The 25748-nt window shown below is 49.3% G+C and overlaps 2 protein-coding genes across 17 annotated transcripts in view; one reads left to right on the top strand and one right to left on the bottom strand.

The window, feature by feature from the left end:
• TAF8 (TATA-box binding protein associated factor 8) overlaps nt 1-18665 on the bottom strand; it is a 29802-nt gene extending 11137 nt beyond the window's left edge. Inside the window, exons 1-9 of one of the 11 annotated variants that reach the window (XR_014061822.1) lie at nt 18603-18665; nt 17665-17821; nt 14020-14118; nt 13627-13689; nt 12514-12638; nt 8258-8405; nt 6708-6850; nt 5152-5298; nt 4013-4183 (exon numbers count right to left, since the gene is read on the bottom strand). Coding sequence is in view for 6 of the 11 variants with exons in the window: in XM_081518661.1 (XP_081374787.1) it covers nt 70-209; nt 6708-6850; nt 8258-8405; nt 12514-12638; nt 13627-13689; nt 14020-14118; nt 17665-17821; nt 18603-18647 (920 nt within the window). In the remaining 5 variants the exon portion in view is untranslated. Of the gene's footprint in view, nt 1-69; nt 210-3567; nt 4184-5078; nt 5302-6707; nt 6851-8257; nt 8406-12513; nt 12639-13626; nt 13690-14019; nt 14119-17664; nt 17822-18602 lie in introns of those variants that run through there. The other 10 variants (XR_014061820.1, XR_014061821.1, XR_014061823.1 and 7 more) reach the window with 10 other exon arrangements.
• A 1311-nt stretch (nt 18666-19976) lies between these two features.
• CCND3 (cyclin D3) overlaps nt 19977-25748 on the top strand; it is a 91965-nt gene continuing 86193 nt past the window's right edge. For all 6 annotated transcript variants that reach the window (XM_081518659.1, XM_081518655.1, XM_081518657.1 and 3 more), the window contains exon 1: nt 19977-20054. The gene's annotated coding sequence lies outside the window, so the exon portion shown is untranslated. The remainder of the gene's footprint in view (nt 20055-25748) is intronic.

Below are 25748 nucleotides of genomic sequence, written 5' to 3'. Positions count from 1 at the left end.
TGCCCAGGAGCAGAGAAGACCACCTCGGTCGGCCGGGGAGGCCTCTCTGCACCCCAGCCTCCAACTCACTTCTTCCTGCGGATCTTGGGTTTCTTCACGGGCCGCAGATAAGGGTTATCGATGATACTCTCCTCCCCATTTCGGCTCCCCGACAAGGAGGGGTTCTGCTGCAGAACAGAGGTGTTCTCCTTCTCAGCTCCAGAATCATCCTTTGAGCAAAAGCCGAAATAAAGCAAAACAACCAGCAGCATGAGGAAAGAGATCATGCCTGTGGTTAAGAACTACTACTAGCACCCCTCTCATCGAGAAATAAGAAGCTGGGCTAATGTGCCTCTCTCTGCCCGAGGAGGCCAGGCAATGGCTGTGATCAGAGGAAGGCGGGAGCACCAGCGGTGACACAGTGGAGCACAGAACACAAGACCCTGAGACGGCAGGGACAGGAGTCGGAAAGGAACAGAGACCTGGCAGGGCAGGGAGTCAGGGACTACAAGTCAGATGCTTCAGGGAGGAATGCTTCAGCCCGTGGGGAGATAAAGAAAAAGAGAAGTGGGACTTTCCTGGTTGCCCAGTGGCTAAGACTTCTCACTCCCAAGGCAGGGGGCTCAGGTTCCATCTCTGGTCAGGGAACTAGAATCCACATGCCACAACAAAGATCAGAGATCCGGAGTGCCACAAGAAGCCCCAGTGCAATCAAATAAATAAATAACACTATTTAAAACTTAAAAAAGAGAGAGAGAGAAGGGGCCCTCTATCCCCTGCAGAACTGAGAGGTACAGGACCAAGACAGATCGTGTGCACAGAGCCCCTCCTGGAGCTAACCTCACGTAAATCGTAATCCACTTTTCCACAAATTCTCAAGCATTTGGTACTTGTGACGTGGTGCCAATGGTCATATCCCGGCAGAGGCCAGAAACTGCTGGAGCCCCAAGAGCTCCCATGAAGGCACCAACACGGGAACGTCATCCACCACCCCCACGTGCGGCCTGTGGATCAGGTCCCTCACTGTTCGTTTTTTGAGAAAAGTGATTTTTGGAGAAAAGTTTGTAAGTTTGAGTATATTCAATATGATCTTGAAGATTTTTTTAAAATGTCACAATTGGATGTAGATATAGAAAACAGTAATGATGCTGAAGTTTTACAAACTGCTTCTGGAAATATGGGTGACTGATTTTCCTTTCCTTTTTTACACTCTCTTCTATTTTCCAAGTTCTTTAAAGTGAGCAGAAGCTGCAGGAGAGGCACTGGGGGGAATCACACAAAGGGCTCAGGCCCAAGTGGCAGTAAGTGACCAGAAGCCACTGGTTGGGCTGCACCCCCGGTGACCGGCCGAAGGGTCCGTCATGGAGGCTCCTGTTCTGTGTGTGTTAGTCGCTCAGTCGTGTCCAACTCTTTGCAACCCCATGGACTGTAGCCTGCCAGGCTCCTCTGTCCATGGGATTCTCCAGCCAAGAATACTGGAGTGGGTTGCTGTTTCCTTCTCTAAGGGATCTTCCTGACCCAGGGATGAAACCGGGGTCTCCTGCATTGCAGACAGATTTTTTACCATTTGAGCCATCAGGTCAGCTGTTGTGTAACTTGAGGCAAAAGGGGATCTGACCTCAAGCAGGAGACGGTGCTGTCAGAAGACAGCAGGGCAGAGAATGCTGTCATCAGGGATAGAAGAAGTCGATGAAAGAAATAAAGTAACTAAACTGACTGAGATTTGTAAAGAAAAGGTGAGAGTAAAAAGGTCTGTCAGGAGTGACTTGGACCCAGAAAGGCCAGACTCGGGCAACGCGTATGCTCTGTGTGAACCCCAGGCCCCTGTGGGTGCTGCCTCCAGCCTCACAGGTTCCAACACCATTTCCACAGCAACATCTCCCACTTGAACATCCCCAGCTGTCACCTCTCCCGTGACCTCAAGCCTGCACGGCCACTGTCACTCTACCACCTGCCATCTCCGGGCATCTCAAATTCAATGTGCCTGAAACTGAACCCCGAGCACAAACAACTCCTCCCACTGACACAGGTGACGGCAACTCCACTGGTCCAAGCCCCAAACTCCACAGTCACGCCTGCTTTTTTTTCTTTCTCTGATATATCCCCCAGCCAATCTGTTAGGAAAACTTCTTGGCCTTACTTTCAGAATACAGGCAGAATCTACTTCCATTATCTCTAGTGGAACCCCCTGGGAGGACCCCCTGCTGTCTCCCACCTGGGTGGACAGCCGCCATCCCGTCATAGTCCATCCTCTGCCTGCCCCGTGGTCAGCAGCGCGGCCAGTGCCCCCTGGAGAAGCTCAGACCTGCCCCTCCTCCGCCCCACATCCTCTCATGACTCCCACTTCACCCAATGGGAAGACAGTTCTTCAAACTGCTCACAAGGCCCTTCCTGACCTGACCTCTCCCTCTCCCCCATGCCCATCCCACCTTCCTCGGTCACAGCCCCGCTCACTTTCCTACTGGTTCCCTTTCCAGGACACTGGCCCAGAGAGCCCAGGGCTCGCTCTCTCACCTCCTTCAAGACAGCTTGGATGTCACCTTCCCTGTGATGTGTACCCTGAGCACGCTATTTAAAACTGAAACCTCCACGTTTTATCCTGGATCTTTCCCTACTCAGCCCCCACCCCCACCCCAGAGCACTTTTCATCTTTAACATACTATACAGTGACAGATTTACATACTATGCTTCATGGTCAAGCCCCCACTGCCAACACATGGGCTGCCAAGAGGCAGCTGTCGCCTTTGTGCTGGTCACTGATGAGTCCCAAGCACCCAGAACAATGTCTGGCACCTACCAGGTATTAAATAAATACTTGTTGAATTAGTGAATGGTACATTGTTCAGAAAAGAGTAAAGGGTGAGGCACTGGGATTGCCTGCAGACGGCAGCTGGTTCAAATGTATGAGAAAATCATCATCTGATTCACCAATATAAAATGAATAGCCCCTTTATGTTTGTAGATAGAGAAACCAGAACCAAGCTCAACAAAGTAACTACCTAGCAACAGTCCGTGAGAGCTTCGTCCTCCATAGATAAGCGAGCATTTTAAAACACCAGTTAGTGAACTCATTGTTAATGATGTCTGTAAACACTAAAGACAGGAAACAACCTAACGTCCACAGGGACTGGCTTGTAAAGTCCACACAAGAGGGTGAAACCACGGGGAGGGGCGAACCAGCTCCGCATAGAAGGATGTGGAATGACCGCCAAGTAGCTCCACAAGGGAGGAAAGCAAGGGGTAAAAGCTGTGATTTGCTGTGTATGTTCAAAACAACCATTAAAAAAACATCTCTAAGGACTTCCCCGGCGGCCCAGTGGTTAAGATTCCACACTTCCGATGCAGGGAGTACAGGTTTGCTCCCTGGTCGGAGAACTACGATCCCATGTGCTGCACGGCGTGGCCAAAAAATAAATTCAAACAAAGTCTCTAGAAGGATTCACAAGAGAGTGGTGACACCGGTTGCTCTGCAGGAGGGGAAGGGGGAGTGAGAGATGGTCACCACACATCTTTTCGTACATTCCGGATTTCAACTGTTTGATTGTTGCCAGCCCAACAAAATAACAAGCCCAACTGACTGTCCATAAATTGTTGCTGGAATCCTTCTTTTGAAGTTTTTTTTATTTTGTACAGAAGAGCACATGGCCATACAACAGGGGTGAGGGGGGCAGGAGTGCCACGGGCTGCCGTATGCCAAGCACCCAACAGAGATGAGCCGATTTTATCTCAGGCTCCTCATTTCCCCTTGAAGTAGGTGTTCCCATTTGTGAGGAAACAAACTCAGATGCTGGGTCAGGCAACCAGCGTCACTTAGCTGGAAAGCAGCCCAGTCTGGATTTGAAGCCAGGCCAGTCTGACTCTCAAGGCTCAAGTCTTTTTACTCTTTGCTGTCTGGCTTGGCCTCCAGGGATCCGGGAGCCCTCAGGCAGCTCCTGGCATCCAGTCCGCCTTGCTGCACTCACCGCCATGACCTCACCTATGTCACTCTCCACAGCATTAGGTAACTCAACTGCAAGCCATTGAGCTTACTTACAAAGGGATTGTGATGTTTGTTTAGAAGATTCCTCCTTCTCATAAGGTGAACCTCATCTTAGTCCATGACCCAATCACCATATCTCAGACCGATTTAACAGAGTCCAAAACAGAAGCGTAGGATAACAAGCTCCTCTGCTTTACGTAAAGCCATGGGCTGCCAGCCCTAATTCTGAAAGGAATAATTCAACATTAAAGAAGTATGTGATCAGGCAAGGGAGACCGTCAGTAAATACTAGAGTCAGAACTGGCACTCTCCACCTGCATCCCGGGGCTACGGGCTGCCATTTGGGGCTTCACACCTCAGAGAACCCTCAGTCTAGTTATGACCACTGAGCCATCCCTTGCTTAAAAGCCAGGGCCAGCCTTAAAGGATGGATGCATATGGCAATCTCACTCTAAAGATCCAATAAGCCTTAAAGGCATTAGAGCTTCTGGCAGGTCTGTGCCTCTACTTGGAACTTTCTCCCCTGATGCATAAATAAGAGTGGGTCTTACCCTCTTACTCGCCAAGGACAATACATCATAACCACAAAGGAACACCCACAAGTTCCCACAGGCACACTCCTCTCCTCAACCTTTGTCTTTGTCCACACTCTGTCTCCTATCCCGGCTTGGAGAAGTCCACAACAAGGCTAACCCCTCCTTTTGGGTACTGGATTCCCTGCCCTACCAAAGATCATCATTCCAAAATGTTTTTCTCCTGAATCAACTTTACCAGATCACTCCCATCAGCACAGGCATCTTGTTACACCTCTCTGACCTCCTTAATTCTTTCCCTTTAGTTACCACTCCATTTCTCTCCTTCCCGTCACAGCAAAATTCCTTGAAACCATGTCTACATTTAATGGAACTTTCTGTGATGATTTAACTGTTCATATCTGCACTGCCCAGCAGGGTAGCAGGAGTCATAGGTGGCTACGGAAATGTAGCTGGTGTGACTAAGGAACTGAATTTTTTGTTATATTTAATTTACATCAATTTAGACTTAGTTGCCTGTGGACTACTGGCCACTGTGAAGCACAACAAAAGTCTGTACTAACTCCAATTTCTCTCCTTCCTTTCTCTTTGAATTCACTTGCTCTCATTTTTCCTGAAATGGCTGTTGCCAAATCTAAAAGACAAAGTCTCGGTCCTCACATGGCTGGAACCAGCTGCAGCTGCGGACAAAGCAGATCAAGCGGATCTCTCTCTTCTTCCTGAAACTTTCTTCCCTTGGCGTCCAGGATGCACCACCTTTCCCGCTGTGCCTTCTCCACATCCGTGGCCGGTTCCTTGTCTCCTCACCTGCTGAACAGTGCAGAGCCCCCGGGCTCAGTCCTGGTACTTCTCTTTTTTATCCTCATTGCTTCCTGGGTGCTCACCTGGTCTCTCGTGGTTTTCAACACTATCTACATGCTGAGGACTCCCAGACTTGCACTTTGAGCCCAAACAGCTCCCTGAACTCCAACTTGCCTATCTACCTTCCTACCTGACATCACCACGACTCTCTGTGACCCCACGGACTGCAGCCCACCAGGCTCCTCTGTTCATGGATTATCTGGGCAAGAATACTGGAGTAGGTTGCCATTTCCTTCTCCAGGGGATCTTCCTGACCCAGGGATCAAACCTGCGTCTCCTACAGCTCCTACATTGGCAGGAGGATTCTTTACCACTGAGCCACTAGGGAGGCCCCTACCTGATCTCACCACCCGGATATCTAACAAGCATCTCAAACTTACCTCATGTACACCTCAACTCCTGGTTTCTCCCCTACCCCTGTTCCACCCCAATACCTCCCCTTTCTTGGCTGAAGGCAACTCCATCTTTCCTAATGTTCAGGCAAAAAACCTTGCATTTGTCTTTGACTCTCTTTCTCTCACATCTCACACCCACTCTGTCAGTTGGTTCTTTTCTTTAAATTATGTAGAATTCGACCAAATAATCTCCCGACCACGTCTTTCCCTCTACCTCCGTCTCTCTGCTTCCTGCACCAGCCTCCCGACCGGTCTCTCTGCTCCGCGCTCACCCTGTGTACCCCGCCTCAACCTCACAACCTCGCCGACCCCGAGACCCACCTGTGCTTAGCAGGTCCTGTGGCTCCCATCTCACTGACGAAAAGCCCAAGTGCTGGTATACCGTGAAGACCTGAGCCCCGGGAGCTCCCTGACCCCGTCCCCTGCTGCCCCTCTTACTCGAGTCCCCCCGGTCACCCTCACGGCCTCTGCTCTTCTTCAACACAGCAGCTCCCACCTCGGGGCCTTTGCATCTGCCGTTTCCTCTGCGGGGAAGGCTCCCCTCCCAGATATGTGCAGGCCTCGTTCCCTCAGGCCTTTGCTCACCTGTCCACCTTCTCACTCACCCTGTCTAATACCACACCCCCCAGGCCCATACCTACTCCTGTCCCCGAATGTCTCATTTTTCCTTAGTTCTGTGAGGGCAGGACATTTTGCCTATTTTGCCTTCTGCTAATTTCCCAGCACCCGACACATGCCTGACTCTGGCAGGGGCTCATTCATTATTTGCTGGATGACTGAGTGAATCCCCAGGGAATGAATGAATCACCATGGGCCCATCACGCCAGTCCCTCACAAGAGGCCAGAGACTGAGGGGGTCCTGTCCAACCCCCGGGGAGATAGGCAGCGAGCAGTACGGGCTACTGTGGAGGGGTGGGGGAGGGGGGGGCCGCGCTGAAGCAGACGGAAGGCTGGACCCACCGGGCTGATGTGAAGAGGGAGGTTCTCTGTGTCCGTCTGCTCGTCCTGCTCCGAGGAATCCGTCTCCTCCATCTGCTGCATCTCCAGCTCGGACGGAAGAAGAGCCGTCAGGTAGGGGATGGTGAAAGGCCTGGCAGCGATCACTGGGGGATTGGAAGAGAGCCCGGGAGCCTTACGACAGATCCGCAAGCAGCAATGAGCGGCAGGGGTGGCCAACGTGCTCGGGCACTCACCACCGGCCAGGTTAACACTTAGGCATTACCTTTAACCCTCGTCTCCACCATATTAAACAAGTACAATTACCAGCCTCATCTTACAGACGGGGAACCTAAGGAATGGAGGGGTTATGCGACCCCCTCAAACACACAGGAAGTGGCAGAGTGGGATTGAACCCGGGCAATATGACTTCAGAGCCTCTTTTACCAAGCACCAGAGAGGAGTGGGGCTGAGTCCTAGCGAAGCATCAGCTTAGTGATCTTATACCCAAGGCCAGTTAACCCCTCAGCCTCATTACTAGAGTAAGGATATGGATCCTTTCAGCCTGAAGGACTCCAGTCCTGACAGTGGACCTGAGAACTCTCGGCCTGGAAAATCCACGGAGCTAGAAGGCAGTTCAGGTAAAGGAGCGATCCAATTCCTCCAAAAACCAATGAGGCTGAGGAGCAGAAATTATTGTTTAAAAAAAAAAAAACTGAAAGAAAGTGTCTGTGTACACTTCCATGGTAGAACGTCATTAACAGGAGACACTTGGAAGATTATTTTCAGCATGGCTCAGATGTGGGTCCTGCACACAAAAAGAACTAGGTCTGAATACCATCTACTTGCCATGTGACCTTCAGCAAATTACTCCACTGCTTTTCTCTAGAAGCCTCTGCTTCCTGTAAGGGTAGTGGAAATAGTTCCTGACTCAGAGGCTCACTCGAGGAGCTCATGAGGTAACAGAAAGAAAGTGATCAGCACAGTTTCTGGACTTAGTAACCTAGCTCGTGCAGATCCAGAGCCAGGAATACAGTGAGGATCCACCAGGAGCCTGCTGACACATCCAAGCCCGGCGCCCTCGCTCCCCTAGGGAAACCCTGAGGCTGACGGAGAGGAAGGAACTTGGTCTTGAGGAATGGAGGGGTTATATGACCAGCGAAATGGTAGTGCTGAGATGAGAAATTCAGTGGTGGGCCCTGTGAGAGGACACCACGAAAGTGAAGGCTGGCAGAGGCTCTGTAACTGCCTGGCACCTGACGCCAGGTCCTTCTACCACCAGGGCTGCCCTCTCATAGGATGAGCCTCTCCAATGCCCGGGGCTCAGTCACCCTTGAGGTGACCTCAACTCAACGAACCTCAAGCACCCACTTCTAGCACTGGTCATGACTATTTTGGAGTCATCAGTTAGGGACAGGCCCTGAAGGTCTGGAAAAAAGAGCCAGAAATCTGAAGAACAAGTTCTACCCAAGATAAGGACAAAGCTTACTTGTTTCTTCCAACCACAATGAAGGAAGGAAGGGGGGATGATGGCCTCAAGGACAAGGCAGGGTCCACAGAGGGGAGGGACTCACGTGGAAACGTGCTGACGTCATCTTTGAAAAGACTCTGGGTCTCGCCTGTCTTGGCCATGAAACGGGTGAGCGCCCGCTCCACGTCACGTCTCTGGGACGCGGCCTTCTCCCGCAGGACCTGATAGTCTGACACGGGCTCGCGGTACGTCTAAAGGGAGAGCAGCAAAGACGCTAGAGAAAATACTCATGATCGCACTGCTCTCCTCGGGTCCCTGCCTTGCTGTTGCTCTGTCCTCCCACCCTTTATTTATTTATTTATTTTTTAAAATATAAATTTATTTATCTTAATTGGAGGCTAATTACTTTACAATATTGTAGTGGTTTTGCCTCCCACCCTTTAAATGACCCTCTACCGTCACCCACAGCAGAGATCTCCAAGGGCAGTGGAAGGGCAGAAAGAAAACAATAAGACTATCATTAACATTTACTTTGAATCTTAAAAATTAAGAAATGTACAAATATTTACATAGTGATTGATCCTAGGCCTTCATTTACCTCCCATGACAGCTGGACTCAGGCGGAAGAAATGTATCCTCAAGGGAGAACAGAGAATCCTCAACCCCCAACCCTCTCCAAACCCTGATGGAACCACCCAGGACCCTCGGTGTAATGTGATGACAAGATTTTCTGACATGTTTGAAATCTTCCCCAAATGAAGAATTTGATGAGATCATGAACACTCTGGTTAAAAACATTAAAAAGCAAGATCTTACGATTATTTTTAAGACAACTGCTTGACATTTATTATAAAAGTTAGAAATTTAATTAACAAAATTCCTCAAATAATTGGTAGGTGAAAACGAAAAAAAATTACTTTTATGGTTATTAAGGACAGCCTAAGATGCCACCTATCTTTGTGATGTATCTTTTTCAGCTATGAGAGCTGTCAAAGTTTCAAAATAAACTGAACCTAGAATCAGACCTGTGACTTTGTACTCCACCAAGATTTAAACCAAGATTTCAAAAAATGCAAGAGCACAGGCTATCATGTAGTTGCCACTAAAAAGGAGCCAACAGGTTTCCCGAATCTTGAATAAGGGTCAGATGATCTTCCAACGTACAGTTTTCATATGGAACTACATTATAACATTCACGTAAATGAGCAAACAAATACCGGAGCATGTGCTTACTACTTTTACTGACAGAGATGCACTACAGAAGAGTTAGACACAGGGACTTCCCTGGTAGTCCTGGGGCTAAGACTGCACTCCCAACGCAGGAGGCCTGGGTTTGATCCCTGGTTAGGGAACTAGATCCTTCATGTTGCAGCTAAGAGTTCGAATGCCACAACTAAAGATCCCTAGGACCTGGTGCAGCCAAATAAATAAATAAATGTTAAAAAAAAAAGAGACTGCTGCGGGTTGATTGTGGCACTCTAAAGAAAGATATGTCCAAGTCCCAACCTCGAGGGCCTCAGAATATGATCTTACAGTATTTGGAAGTAGGGTCAGGGCAAGATGCCCTCAGTGAACATAAGGTTATATACAGTAGGGCAGTATGAAGCCACATGACTGGTGTCCTTAACAGAAACGGTCATGTGAAGGTGGAGATATAGAGAGAGGGCCATGTGAAGATGGAAGATTGGAGTAATACATCTACAAGCCAAAGGACCCCATGAACTGGCTGAAGCCACCAAAGGCTGAGAAGAGATTTCAGAGGGAGCCCGCTGACACCTTGATTTTGGACTTCAGGCCTCTGGAACTGTAAGACAATGCATTTCTGTTGTTCTGAGCCACCTAGTGTGTGGCACTTTGTTACAGCAGCCCTAGGACACTCATACAGAAACCACTGCTCAAGGGCAATGTTTGTGTTGCAGTGGTGGGTGACCACTTGCTCCTTTCCCTCCATATCTTGAGGTGTGGAAAAATCTCCCGGACAACTTGCCCTAACCTCGCATTGTAGCCATATTTGCACCAGGACACGGGGACACAGGAAGTGAGTGGAACAGCCTCTGGAGACTCCTAGCCACCATATGCCTTCCAAGGGAAGGAGAAATTGCTAGAAAGCAAATCAGGATATATCAAACCACAGAGAACAACTATACTTGTCACATATAGACTCAAAGCTCACAGTTATGATAAGCTACATTTCATACTACCAAGTTTTTTTTGGCTGTGCCACATGGCATGCAGGATCTTAGTTCCCCGACCTGGGATTGAATTCGTGCCCCTGCAGTGGAAGAGTGGTCTTAACCACTGGACCACCAAGGAAGTCCCGCCAAGTATGTTTTAAGTAACTTTTACCCTGATTTCAAAAAGAACTCTTTACCTATTATGGAAAATCTGGAAAACCCAGAAAAGCATACACAAAACAACAGTTAGCTACACTCTAACCAAGAATTACTACCAATGTTTTGTGGAATAGGTCTTTTCTTTATGTGGCTAGGTACTTTTGTATCTATAAGATATTAAGAAGTGATGGCAAGAAGACACAGAAGAACTATACAAAAAAGATCTCATGACCCAGATAACCACAATGGTATGATCCCTCACCTAAAGCCAGACATCCTGGAATTCAAAGTCAAGTGGGCCTTAGGAAGCATCACTATGAACAAAGCTAGTGGAGATGATGGAATTCCAGTTGAGCTATTTCAAATCCTAAAAGATGATGCTGTGAAAGTGCTACACTCAATATGCCAGCAAATCTGGAAAACTTAGCAGTGGACACAGGCCTGGAAAAGGTCAGTTTTCATTCCAATCCCAAAGAAAGGAAATGCCAAAGAATGTTCAAACTACGGCACAATTGCACTCATCTCACATGCCAGCAAAGTAATGCTCAAAATTCTACAAGCCAGGCCTTCAACAGTATGTGAACCATGACCTTCCAGATAGTCAAGCTGGATTTAGAAAAGGTAGAGGAACCAGAGATCAAAATGCCAAACATCCGCTGGATCATCAAAAAAGTAAGAGAGTTCCAGAGAAACATCTACTGCTTTACTGACTACGCCAAAGCCTTTGACTGTGTGTATCACGACGAACTGGGGAAAATTCTTCAAGAGACGGGAATAGCAGACCACCTGACCTGCCTCCTGAGAAATCGGTATGCAGGTCAAGAAGCCAACAGTTAGAACCGGAAGTGGAACAAAAATTGGTTCAAATTGGGAGAGGAGCACGTTAAGGCTGTATATTGTCACCCTGTTTATTTAACTTATATGCAGAGTATATCATGTGAAATGCCGGGCTGGATGAAGCACAAGCTAGAATCAAGATTGCCAGGAGAAATATCAATATTTCTCAGATATGCAGAAGACACCACCCTTATGGCAGAAAGTGAAGTAGAACTAAAGAGACTCTTGATGAAAGTGAAAGAGGAGAGTGAAAAAGTTGGCTTAAAACTCAACTTTCAGAAAACTAAGATCATGGCATCCGGTCCCATCACTTCATGGCAAATAGATGGGGAAACAATGAAAACAGTGAGAGACTATTTCCTTGGGCTCCAAAATCACTGCAGATGGTGACTGCAGCCATGAAGTTAAAAGATGCTTGCTCCTTGGAAGAAAAGCTATGACCAAGCTAGACAGCATATTAAAAAGCAGAGACATTACTTTGCCGATAAAGGTCTGTCTAGTCAAAGCTATGGTTTTTCCAGTAGTCATGTATGGATGTGAGAGTTGGACTATTAAAGAAAGTTGAGTGCCAAAGAACAGATGCTTCTGAATTGTGGTGTTGGAGAAGACTCTTGAGAGTCCCTTGGCCTGCAAGGAGATCCAACTAGTCCATCCTAAAGGAAATCAGTCCTGATTATTCATTAGAAGGACTGATGCTGAAGCTGAAACTCCAATACTTTGGCCACCTGATGCAAAGAACTGACTCATTGGAAAAGACCCTGATGCTGGGAAAGATCGAAGCCAGGGGGAGAAAAGGGACGAGAGGATGAGATGGTTGGATGGCATCACCAACTCGATGGACGCGAGTTTGAGCAAGCTCTGGGAGTTGGTGATGGACAAGGAAGCCTGGTGTGCAGCAGCCCATGCAGTCGCAAAGAATCAGACACGACTGAGCAACTGAACTGACTTTTGTGTCTGGATGGGACAGGCAAAATTATGCCAGCTTCAATTTCTTCATTAACTCTATTTTTGCCAGCAAAGTGGAGAAGATAATTCTCCTTTGCCAAATTGGAGACATTTTGGTGGAGAGACATTCTGAGTCCTGAACTACCCTGTTACCAACAAACTTCTGGACTCCAGTATGACAGCCAGGTAGAATTGAGTCTGCTTTTGCATCAGTCACAGCCTCTAGCGTGGCCTTGTCACTCACCGGAGTTTTGATGTAGGTGTGGGGGTCGGGAAACTCAGGGAAATGGCTGGGGATGTGTGGCGGGTGGGGTCGGTTCTGTCCTGCAGTGAGGGCCTTGGGGGTCACTGGCTGATTGGTCACCGGAGCTGCAACAGAGTCATGACTGGTTACTCTTCCACCCGAGGTCTGGCGTCTCTAACCCAACCCTCCTTTTCTCAAAATATGCTGGAACTTAGTGTTCTAGGCAATAGGCACTTTGTACTTCTACCAATAAAAGCCTTCGATGGCTTGAGGACCTGAAACGGTACCCCTCCCCCCAACCTCTGCACAACCTGGGGTGCCATTCCCATGTACAACAATCTGTCCACATGCCTCTCAGATAGGTAAGTGGGTGGCTGTGACAAGCTAACTAAATAAAAAAGAGGGCTGAGGAACTAAGCAAGTCAGGTGGGCTGCACGCTCTTTTTAAGAACCCAGGTAACAAAGACAAACACTGAGCCAGGCAAAGTTAAGTAAGGAGGGGATTGAAAACGGCATCTCCCACTGCTGCTTTGAGGGTATTCCTAAAAAGATGCCCGCCTGAAAAGAGTGATAAAAAAACACAACTAGTGAATTCTCGCCAGGTTCCATAAGCCCAACCTAGTTACTCCAACTCAGTTTATGGTGCTCAGTGTATCTAAGGCAGAGATCATCAAACTTTTTGCATAAAGGGACATAAAGTAAATATTTTAGGTTTCGCAAGCCTGTCACAACTACTGAACCCTGCCATTATAGCAAGAAAATAACCATAGATAATAAGTAAACATGGCTGTGTACCAACAAAGGTTTATTTACAAAAATAGGTGGTGGGCCACAGTACGCCTATAGGCCATAGTTTACTGACTCTTGATCTAAGCAGGAACAAGAACTCTCATATTTTTCAAGTAGCATCGATATGGTTTGCCTTTGTGGTGGGTGAATTTCACAACCTAATTCAATTCGCCCAAATAAAGATTACACTGTAGGTAGCCCCAAATAATAGAAAGGAGGCTGCAGTGAGGCAGTAGCTACATACCAGTCCCTACCCTATTCAATTAATTCACTCCACCAGCATTAATTGAGCACTACTGGATATCTCAGTTCACAGTCACTTACGGGCAGTGATGACCATCCTCTGAGATCGTTTTGCATATGCAGGGAGAGTGTCCACATTGAAACCTAAGAAACAGGAAAACAAAAATCACTGCCTAGGCCACTAAACATGGAAGGGGAAGTAATGCTGTGGTGAAACAGTTTAAACTCCCGACTCAAGAGCTTTGCTGCCACTCAAAGGAAGCTCCAACAGAGCCCCCAAAAGAGTTAAAAGGTCTCTTACAGGGGTTCAGAGGAACCCTCTTTTGATAACTCTGTCAAGTTGAACGCAAACCAGGAGACTCATGAGGAGATTCAAGGACATTCAGCAGATCGGGCTGCCTTCTGGGGATTTCTCTCCTTCTCATGTTTGTAACTCAGCTGCACTGAAGAAATGGAAACTGGAGACATACTCACCCATCTCGACAAGGGTGACCACAATATCTGACAGTGTAGGCTGGGTCCTGGCTGTGTGCTCGCAGTAAGACTTGGCACTCCTTCCAATTTCTGAAATGTCTAAGGAAGGATCAAAAGCAGAAAGTCTTGTTCTCAGTTCTCAAACAGTTAAACACAGAACGATCATATGAGCCAGCAATTCCACTCCTAGGTATATACCCAAGTGAAAGGAAGACAGGGACTCAAACAGATCCTTGTATGTGCATGTTCACAGCAGCACCATTCACAGTAGCCAAAAGGTAGAAACAACCCAATGCCCATCCACAGAGGAATGGATCCAGAAAATGTGGCCTGTACCTACAATGGAATATTATTCAGCCTTCAAAAGGAATGACGTTCTGATATAAGATACAACATACATGAGCTTTTTGGTTTTTTTCTTTTTTTTGAATTTAAAATCTATTTTATTATAGAGATCAGTTTCTAACCAATAGAAATGTATCATCTGTTCCTCAACTGTGTAAATAATATTAAATTCCTTTGAAAGTGGAATCTGCAGGCACAGTTATTCTTTACTAAATATTGTATCATCTCCTAAAGTGAAACTATCCTGCTGCTGCTGCCGCTGCTGCTAAGTCGCTTCAGTCATGTCCGACTCTCTGCGACCTCATAGACGGCAGCCCACCAGGCTCCCCTGTCCCTGGGATTCTCCAGGCAAGAATACTGGAATGGGTTGCCATTTCCTTCTCCAATGCATGAAAATGAAAAGTGAAAGTGAAGTCGCTCAGTCGTGTCCGACTCAGTGACCCCATGGAATGAAGCCTGCCAGGCTCCTCCGTCCATGGGATTTTCGAGGCAAAACAGTACTAGAGTGGCGTACCATTGCCTTCTCCAGGTTTTTTTCTTAACTTTATATTTTATATTGGAGTATAGCCAATACAATTAACAATATTGTAACAGTTTCAGGTGGACAGCAAAGGGGCTCAGTCATAATATACATGTATCTATTCTCCAAAGTCCCTCCCATCTAGGTTTCTTGTGTTTTTGTAAAATATTTATTTACATATTAATTTTTAAATTTTTGGCTGTGCTGGGTCTTTGTTGCTACGCATAGGCTTTCTCTAGTTGCAGAGAGTGGGGGTCGCTCTTCCTTGTGGAGCGTGGGCTTCTCACTGTGGTGGCTTGTCTTCTTGTGGAGCACGTGCTCTAGCGCTCACGGCCTTAGCTGCCCCACGGCATGTGGAATCTTCTTGAACCAGGGATTGAACCCGTGTCCCTGCATTGGAAGGCAGATTCTTAACCACTGGACCACCAGAGAAGCCCATGAATGAACTCTGAAAACATCATGCTAAGTCAAATAAGCCAACCAAACATCTTAAGATTCCACTTACATGAGGTATATAGAAAAAAAGAAAATCCAGAGGGACAAAAAATAGATTAGAGGTTACCAGGAGCTGGGAGGAAGGAGGGATGAGGGGCTGCTGTTTATGGAGACAGAGTTACTGTTTAGAACGATGAAAAAGTAAAGTTCTGAAAATGGGTAATGCTGATGGTTGACTCCATTGTGACTATATTTAACACTACTGAATTTAATGCTTAAAAATAAATAAAATGGTAATTTTATGTTACGTATGTTGTGCCACCAAAAAAAAAAAAGGTCTTATTATTTGGGTGTCATTTTTTTTCTTCTACCTGAAGCTGAACCTCTTTTCAGTCGCTCTGAAGTCCTTCAGGGGAAAGGGGAAACATGTAGCTAGGCTCCATGAATGGGCCTCAGAGGTAGATGAGCAGTTTCATGAAAATTCTAAAATTGTGCTCCATTTTACACAAACACAAAAAGCCTGTGGACAAGTCCACAGGTCAAAAGCATTTTCATAATAAAATGAGACATACTTTGACTTTTTCTGCTCTCATTCTCTGTCATGTTTTCCAGAGGCTATGTCACCTGTGATGACATCATGGCTCTGCTGGCTAATGGAATGTGTCTGTGTGCATCCTGATGTTTTGCTGCTGCTGCTGCTAAGTCACTTCAGTCGTGTCCGACTCTGTGTGACCCCATAGACGGCAGCCCACCAGGCTCCCCCGTCCCTGGGATTCTCTAGGCAAGAACACTGGAGTGGGTTGCCATTTCCTTCTCCAATGCATGAAAGTGACAAGTGAAAGTGAAGTCGCTCAGTCATGTCCGACCCTTAGCGACCCCATGGACTGCAGCCTACCAGGCTCCTCTGTCCATGGGATTTTCCAGGCAAGAGTACTAGAGTAGGGTGCCGTTGCCTTCTCCTCCTTATGTTTTAGATGTTCTCAATTTCATTTTCTAATGTGGCAAAAATCTCTCTATATAAAGCCCATGATGAGATTTCCCTGGTGGTCCAGTGGTTAAGAAAACCACCTGCCAATGCAGGGGATTCAAGTTCAATCCCTGGTCTAGGAAAATTCCACATGCCCTAGGGCAAGTAAGTCCATGTACCACAGCTACTGAGTCCACACTCTGCAACTACTGAAGCCCATGCACCCGAGAGCCTGTGCTCTGCAACAAGAGAAGCCACTGCAATGAGAAGCCTGTGCACTGCAACTAGAGTAGTCCCTGCTCGCTGCATCTGGAGGAAGCCTGCACGCAGCAACAAAGACCCAGAGCAGGCCCCCCTCAAAAAAGTTAAATTTTTTTTAAAAAGAGAATATCATTAAGAAAAAAAAAAAAGCCCATGTATACAAAATTCCTTAGGACCCTCAATATTTAAGAATCTAAAGGGGCTTGAGATAGCTGCTTTAGGAAAACATTTGGTATTTTGAAGTCCCAAACATCAGCTGCAGAGTCATCTCACCCCAGATCACACCGTTCCTGGGGCAGCCCACATCCATGACTGATCAAGACTACAAAGGCAGTGCTTTGGGGGCCTGATGTCAGATACTCTGATGGGCAATAATTGCTCCAGGGCTCCCTGCTGAGCTGGCCAATTCTTTGAACTTTTCCCTCTCTGCCTAAACCTTTCTCTCTCTTCCATTCACAGGGCTGATTCCTCCGAAAACACCTTAATGCCCCATCCCTCATCTTATCCTTCCCTTCCCTACCCAAGGCCCAAAGAGGGAAATAAAGTGACTATGCACAAGCCTATGTGAGACTATCCTAGGCTCCTAAATCTCAAGATGCTTCCTTTTAAAAGCAGTGGTGCTTTTTTTTTTTCCATTTTCGAAAACTTATCCACCCTCACTCTTTGTATCACATAATACAGCATTTGATTATATAATGTGTGGCATCTATTTCATGGGGCTTAATCCTGACTCTCCAATAAAAGTGTAAATTCTTTGAGCATAGAGAACAAACAGTAATAATAACACCACCTACAAGTCATTGAGGGTTTACATTTTCAGCTTTGACTGTTTTACACATATATCTCAATTATACTCAAAACTCCAAAATGTGCAAATTATTACCCCCTTTCACAAATAAGGAAATTGAGGTTCAGGAAGTTTAGTGGTTGACCCAAGCTATTAAGTGGCAGAGTGGGAACTTACACCCAGGTCTAGCTTATTCTAAAGCCTGTTAGTCGCTTAACAATGTCGTTCCTTTTCTTAAACCTTTCCAACACTATCATGATGCAGGACACAGAACAGATGTTGTTTGACTGGAAGAAGGCCTACTGTTTCCTATTGTTTCCTGGTACTTACAGCTCTGCAGCATCTCTGTCAATGTTTCCACAGATGCTTTCTCAGCACTCTCAAACCCGGCCTCTGTCAGCAGGGAGCTCACCACCACCTGCAGAGTTCGCCTCCGGGCCAGATGGTAGTTATCAGCAGGGTTAGTGGACTGTTTACTTCCTGATCTCTGTAAACCAGCAGCCCAGAAAGAGAGAACATTTTTATTCACTGGACAGTGATGCAATTACAGAGCTCACATACTGTCACCGGCAAGCCAAGTTTCTTTTGCTAAATACTTATCGGTACTTTGGATTTATAGCTCTTGGCCAAATGAACAGTAACTGAGCATCCTAGGGGCTCTAAATTCGGAGACAGCCTTTCTGCCTACCTAACACTTAACAATTACAGTAACACAAAGCGGCTGTTTTTTCTATTTTAGCAGATCTTCAGAATATATAGCTGAAGAAACATGCATGATGGGATTGGAACTCGTGTCCATCTCCCAGAAAAAAAGTGATCTCTCTCTCTCGTTCTTCCCATCTCCACACCATTTCACTAACGAGGAGAGTTAAAGCAGCAAACAACACATGATGCTGAGAAGAGGACAGGAAAAAGTAGGAAACCTAAATTATTTTGAAATGGGAATCCCTCCCAACTTTAGCGGGCCAATAAGAAGGCGAAAACGGCCTCACTGGACCAATCAGGAGCTGTTCCGGGTTCCCAACCCCTCCACCAACAGAGAACAAGCCAATCAGTACACGGGTCCACCGACACTGGAGGCTGCCGCCGAGTCTCGAGAATGGCGGGGGCGGGGGGGGGGAGTCACGTACGGCCTGAAAGACCCTCCTCCACGCAGGGCTCAGGCTGGGGCCGGATTTCTGGTATGGGCTCGTAGCCCGGGTAGGGGGAAAGCTGCCGAATGCCCCGACTCTCTCGGCTCCGGCCCCGCGCCTGCCTCCCGCCCTTACCGTTCCGGAGCCCGCAGCCCCGGCAGTGGCCGCCGCGTCGGCCATCTTGCCCTGGCGTAGTGTGCGCGAGTGCAGGGCACGACGGGACTTGTAGTCAAGGGGCGGGGAGGGGCGGGAGCCAGGGGGCGGGGCGCCGGGCGCCCCGCGGAGCTTTCCGAGGCCCTGCGAGGTCCGCAGGGTGACCCCACCCCGGCTCACGTGACCTTTTGTGAGCGGTGGGTTCAGTGAGCCCCGGAAGTTTGCCCCGGAAAATGAAACCACGGTTTCACACCTGTTTTGAAATGAAATCGCTTTTTCATGAAAAGCACATCCCTGGGACGCTCCGAACTTGCCTGGATGGTTGTGGGGGGTCCCGCTGGGTCCCCATGATTTGCTCTCTAGGAGAGGGGCCTGGGAATCTGTCTTCTTAGGTCTCCAGGTGATTCTCCTGAGCGGGAAATCTGAGGGGAAACCCTGTTTTGTGCTGGCGTCCCTGCAGCCCCACTTGGAACGAGACCATCACAGACACCCAGTCCCGGGGTCCCGGTGCATCACGCTGCCCTCTCGTCCTGTATGAATCTGCAGGTGTTTGCGGGCGAGCCCGGAGGCGTCGCTGGCTGGAGGCTGTCGCTTGCCCGTGTCCCTCCCAGGCCGTTGCGTCCACGCGGTGCCTGTGGTTTTCTGTGGTTCGCTCGCGGGTCAGCCCCCTCCGGATTGGGGGGGGTCTTCCGTGCACCGCCCCGTTTGCGGGTGTCTGGCAGGACGCAGAGGCTGGATTTGAACCCCACAACTCGCCAGCTCTGGGGCTTCGGATACATTGCCTGACTTCACTGTGCCTCAGTTTCCTCTCTTGTAAAACTAGGATGGGATGAGATGGATGGGGGGTGGGGGGTGAGCTAATACAGACGAAGGGTCCATGACTGTGCAGACGTAGAGTAAGAGGTCAAGAAGCAGCGGCCAGTGTTGTTTATTTCCTGCGTAGCGAAAGGATGAGTGGAAAACGCTCAGAGGCCGATGTCTGGAAACCTGCGCCGCGCCTGCCCGCCGGGAGCACCTGTGCCTGGAGGGCACCCCCATCGCCCCCTCACCTGGGGCGCGTGGGACGCGTGGGGCGGGGTCTGCGGGCCAGGGTCGCGGCGCCGGGCGAGCCGCCGGGAGGAGTTGGGGCCCAAACCTTCGCTGAGCGGAGGACCCAGCCCCTTTGTCTCCCCCGCCCCCTCTTCCCCACTTCCTGCCCAGCTTTAAACTCGGGATTGGCGGCGAGGCGCCGACTTTGTAAACACGCCGCGTCTGCGGCGGCGGAGGCTGGTTCTGTTTGGGCGCCTGGGGGAAGGGTGCACGCCCCTGCCCGAGGCTGGAGGTGGCGACCTCCCCCCCCCCCACACACACCTCCCCAGAGACAGAAGCCAGAGGCGGTGGGAGAGAGTGTGTGCGGCCACGGTCGGTGCTCCGGGGGGCTCACCTGCCGAGAAGGTAGGCTTGAGGGCTGGAGAAACCAAGATAGATGGGTGTCAGCGACACCCCGCTTTCCTGGAACCTCCAAGCCGAGACTGGCGGGGGATCGGAGATGGGGGGTAGTGGTTAAAGAGGTCACCGCGTCTCATCACCTCCCGGTTGTCTCTCAAAGCTCAACTCACTTTCTCTCTTGAGTTGCACGTGCCTGAAGGGCAGAGAAGCCCCCCAAAGCTCTTAGCTTTCTCTGTGTCCGCACAGTCCCCCTCCAAGCTGAACTGGAAGCCCAGTGACCTCACTGGGCTGTCTGTCGTCGTTCTGCATACCTCAGAGATGGGCTGGGAGGCGGAGGCAGGGCAGAACTAGGGTGGGCAGGGAGCCTTGGGGTCCTCCTGCCAGCCAGGACCGGGGGAGCAGGCCGGAGGACAGGGCCGGAAAGAGGGGTCTCCCAGTGGTGGTCTCTCTGGTGTCTGGTGAGTACACAAGTGATGGCTCTAGCCTCCTCTGTGTCTTTTAATTTGTCAACAAGAGGAATAACTGAAGACATTGGCTGCTGTTACTGGGGGAGCCTTAATGTATTCATCTGCAAACATTGAGCACCTACTGTGTGTCTGGGATTTGGCTGGGATGCTGAGGGTACAGTGGTGTTATTCATCCACAGTGATCTCGCTGAGTCATAGAACAACAGAGACAAGGCTGCCAAGTTGGGGTGGCTGGGAAAGCTTCAGAGAGAAGACATTTAAGTCGGGTTCTCCATGATGGGAAGTCAGTAGGCAGAAAAGTGGTGGGAAGTCTTTGTGGGCAACTTACTCATTCTACAGAGATGGACTGAACCCTGACTGAGGTGTTGGGCATTGGGAAACAATGGGGACCCAGAAACAGTTGCTGCTCTCTTTAACCCTGCTGTCTAGATACGAAGAAGAGATAGGAATGAACAGGATGGATTCTGGGAAAGGCATGTTTCTGGGCTGGTTCCCAGGACCCCAGAAATTCCCAAGTAGGTGCAGCAGGAAGAGTCCACCCCAGGGGTGATATGAGTACACACAATCCTGGGGTACCCACCCCCCATCCCTGGATGCTAAGACTGTTTCCTGTAACAAATCTAAGCCCCCACCCACCTCAGTTCTCCTTGGCCCTAGACGTGAGTGAAAAGAAGTGGATTGCCATTGTTCTCCTGCTGCTGCTTCTGCATTTTCAATTCCCAGGCTCACTTGAGAGATGGCTGACACAACAATTTATAAATTCATTCAGCTGTCTGCTGAGACCACACTATCTGCACAGGCTAAATAATGGGGACATAATGACAAACAAGTCAGAGCTTCTATTCCCCTGGAATTTAGGATCAAAAGCACCTCTTGAGGATTCCACCAAGATCCCAGTCTCTTCCCAGGCTTTGAGACCATGACCTCCATGGTCCCAAGTGCCTTCTCTTTCCCATTTCCTTCCCTCAAGGGTTCAGAATACTAGCTAAGGCTTATATAGAGTGCCTGTCAGGCACTCTTCTAAATGTTTTAGGTGTAATGTCTCCTATTTAATCCTCCCAACAGTCCTGTGAGGTGAACACTAGTATTATCTCCATCTTTGTTGTTTACTCGCTAAGTCATATCCAACCTTTTTGCGACCCCATGGACTGTAGCCCACCAGTCGCCTCTGTCCATGGATATTCCATCTTACAGATGAGGGGCCTGGGGGAGATAATTTTCCAAAGAGGACAGGGTTGGGATTTAAACCCAGGTTACATGACTTGGGAGGCGCTGTTCTTAACCATTGGGCTAGCCCACCTCCTTGACTGATCACATGGAATGTGCCCTTAAGCCAGGGGCTTAGGAATTTCCAAAAGGGAGTCTATGGTCCTGTATCTCAAATGATGCAGAGGAGAGCAGTTTGTTAGCTGAGTGTGGGTGCAGGAGCTGTTTACAGGGAGCCCCAGCAGGCCTGGATCAATGTTGTGGGGACTACGCAGAGCTGGTATCCCTTCCTAATGACCCTGTGTGTGTGTGTGTGTGTGTGTGTGTTTTCTCCTAAGTAAGCTTCACTCACAAAAAGGAATAAACCAAGGTTTGATGCAGGAAAGATGCATGGAGGTGATGTGCCAAAATCTAGGGAGATGGGAAACCAAGACACTTCTTTTGTTGGGAATCTTTAAGAAGAGCAGAAACCTTCATATTCTGGACCCCAGCTTGGTAGCTGAGTAAGGAAGATGGTCAGGGAGTGAACTTAAGCAATCTTAAGATGCACACCTTTCTTCCTCACAGCTGCTGCATCCCAAAGCTGCGTCTCAAAACTGCATCTGCACATCTGAGACGTGTTCCTCTAGGCAGACTGGGACTTGCCCATGATGCCAGCCAGTCCACAGGGCAGAGGCTCCATGGATTCCTGCTGTTTTTCCATTACCTTTCTGAAACTAGATTTCTCACATGAGACCTCTAAACAGATCTGGGGGGGCCCAGAGGCTGTCCCTCTCTGCGTGCAGTCAGAGTAGCTCTAGTGTCTGAGAGGGGGGGTGTGGGTTGGGGGGATGGGTGTTGATGCTGGGAGTTGACGGTAGAGGGTGGTCACACCTCCATCACAGGTAAGCAGAATGTGAAGATCAGAACTGTGTGGACCTCCAGGCTGCTCCTCTGCACACACACCCCCTCCTCCTCCTGTAGGGTGGGATGTGATGGAAGCCTTGGCATGCCCCAGCCCACTGCTTCAGGCACCGTTCTTTTGCTTGAGAACAGGTTGTACTCTTGAGAAACCACAAGAGGAAGTTTAGGGAGGGCTAGGGGTGAGGAAAGTTCTGGGGCCCCTGCCAAGTTTCCCTTTCTCTGGTGTGTTTGTTTTGGTGTGTTTCTCTTGCCCTCAAAGACATTTAAATTTTAAACCCTCTGAGTTTCAAAGAGCTGTCAAGGCCTGCCCCTGTACTGTGTGTGTGTGTGTGTGTGTGTCAAGGCCCCTGTACTGTGTGTGTGTGTGTCAAGGCCTGCCCCTGTACTCTGTGTGTGTGTGTGTGTGTGTGTGTGTGTGTCAAGGCCCCTGTACTGTGTGTGTGTGTGTCAAGGCCTGCCCCTGTACTCTGTGTGTGTGTGTGTGTGTGTGAAGACCTGCCCCTCTACTGTGTGTGTGTGTGTGTGTGTGTGTGTGTGTGTGTGTAGGTGGGTGGGGGAAATGCGGAGGTGGTCAGAGACTCCCCGGAAATGGGGTTGCAACGCGGTACTCGTTTGTTGATTTTGAGCTGGGATTTGTGTTAGTTGGTTAACTAACTCCACAAAGTCTTTTCTCTTCTGCCCTTTCACCTTACTCTTGCCCACAGCACTGCCTACAGCCCCAAATACTAGAAAATGTGGTTATAGCGGCTGCTTAGGAGCTGGATGATGTTGCCAGGAGCTGTTCTACCTGCCTTATCTCATTTCACATTCACCATAATGCCAGCTAGTAAATGCTTCTAGTCCCAATTTACAGATGAAGAAACTGCAGTTCAGAAAGGCTTAGAAGCTTGCCTGAGCTAGTAAGTGGCAGAACCCAGATTTGAACCCTGGTCTGATTTCAGAGCCTGTGCTCTAGATGTCTGTTTAATCCTCAGATCAGAGCATCAACTTCCTGAACACCTCAGACCCTGCACAGTAGGAGGTTGAGATCTCAAGGGTTTTTTTTGTTATTGTTGTTGTTTGCTGAGCTGCATGGCATGCAGAGATCTTAGCTGCCTGACCAGGAATTGAACCTGTTCCCCCTGGTGTGGAAACTTGGATGTCTTAACCGCTGGACCACTAGGGAAGTCCTAATCCAAAAATGTTTTGAAATGGTTCTCCTAGTGTGGGGAGAGGGGTGGCCTGCATATAGAGTTGGAAGAGGGATTCTCTGGAAGTTAATACTAAAAAGGATGGAATTCCCTGGTGGTCCAGTGGGTAGGACTCGGTGCTCTCACTGCCAAGGGCCTAGAGTCAATCCCTGGTCCGAGGAACAACTAAGATCCCACAGGCCTCGGTGCAGCCAAAAAGAAAGAAGACAACTGTATAACTGAGGGAAAGGAAAGAAAGATTAAGTGGTTGCTAAACAACTCTGGAAGTTTGAGGCAAATGGGGAGATGATTTAGGAGGGTTATTGTAGCTGTGTTCAGACATTTGAAAGGTTGCCTTTGGAAGTCCCCAGGTAGGGGGCCGGTAGAGGCAGATTTCCACAAAGCATAAACACTTTCTAACAAATAATTGCCTAATCTATTTCTGCAGAAGTGAGTTCCTCATCTAGGGTCGCCTAGAGCACATGCTCAGGTGGGGCTTCTGCCAGGGGAAGCCCTCAAACCCCCTCTAAGCCTCTAGGCCTCCCAGGCGATTACTGACTGGCTTACTTCCCCAGGGCTTCCCTGGTAGCTCAGCTGGTAAAGAATCCGCCTGCAGTGCAGGAGTCCCCAGCTGGATTCCTGGGTCGGAAAGCCCCTGGAAGAAGGGATAGGCTACCACTCCAGTATTCTTGGGCTTTCCTGGTGGCTCAGATGAATCCGCCTGCAATACGGGAGACCTAGGTTCGATCCCTGGGTTGGGAAGATCCCCTGGAGAAAGGAACGGCTCCCCACTCCAGTTATTTTTGCCTGGAGAATCCCATGGACAGAGGAGCCTGGCGGGCTACAGTCCATGGAGTCGCAAAGAGTCCGATACGAATGAATGACTTGCACTTCACTTACTTCCCCATGTGTCCACCAGGGAGCGCTGTTGCCCAGCGCGTGGCTCCAAGGCTGCAGGATGGGCTGAAGAGCGCCACCTGGTCCTTCAGCTACCGGCTTGGTTTCCTGGGCCTTTCCCAGACCCCATCCCCAGCTGTGAACACATCAGGGCCCAGAGAGCCACTTGTGACCCAGCACCGTCCCCATGAAATGTGCTCGCAGGTCTCCTCGTGGCTCTCCTGCGCCCCGGGGATAGGCTCCCTTCCCAGGTCAGGGATGCCCTCCCTCGCCTCCTCTTTCCTCTCCCCTGGTCTTCCTTTGTCCTGAAGATAGAAGGACCCACGTTAGGAGCTGAGGGCAAGCCCAGCAGCCGTTGTGAGCATGGCCTTTCATAGCCTTCAAGGGCATGACACCCGCATCATGTCATCTTTTTTTAAAGTCCTCCAAAACCGCGCCTCTCAGAAACTATTTGCCCTCAGCAACCTAACCAGTTCTCCCACCCTGCTTAGAACCACCCTAGGAGAGCCACTCCTAAGGAGAGCCAGCTGGGGCCCAGGCGTTGTCCCTAGGAAGGAGGGAGCAGCAGAGAGGTTGCCTGGTGCCTGGTTTGTTGGCCCAGATCTGCGTTCTAGTCTCTCAGACCCTTAGAAAGGCCCAGAACCACTGGGGTCCCGCCCCCCCCACCAGCGTGTGCCAGGGCAGACAGTGCAGTTACAGGCCCCGTGGCCAGGGGGCGCCATGGAGGCCACACCCGCAGAGAGAGGCCTTAACTGGCCTGTTGCAAGCACTCCCCACCCCTCACCACCACCCTGTGAGGCAGGAGGTCCATGGTATACAAGGAGCAAGGCAAGGCACCCAGGGTTAGGGGGCAGGACAGTTTCTGAGCTGGAAATCTGTCCTGGCCCTTGGCTTGTCAGATTTGTGCACGTGACCACCTAACCCATACTTTCTCTCATGGAGTGGCTCAGAGAGCGTGGACTCAAGACAGAAACCACCCGGGTTTGAGTCCTAGCTTGGCCTCTTCCTGGCTGTGTGAAACTGTCTCCTTACCTGTCAAGTGGGCGTAACGGTAGCCC

Source organism: Giraffa tippelskirchi, chromosome 8 (assembly GCF_054371585.1).
Source record: "Giraffa tippelskirchi isolate mGirTip1 chromosome 8, T2T-mGirTip1v1.2.pri, whole genome shotgun sequence".
NCBI lineage: Eukaryota > Metazoa > Chordata > Mammalia > Artiodactyla > Giraffidae > Giraffa > Giraffa tippelskirchi.
This window is presented reverse-complemented; position numbering and strand designations above follow the sequence as displayed.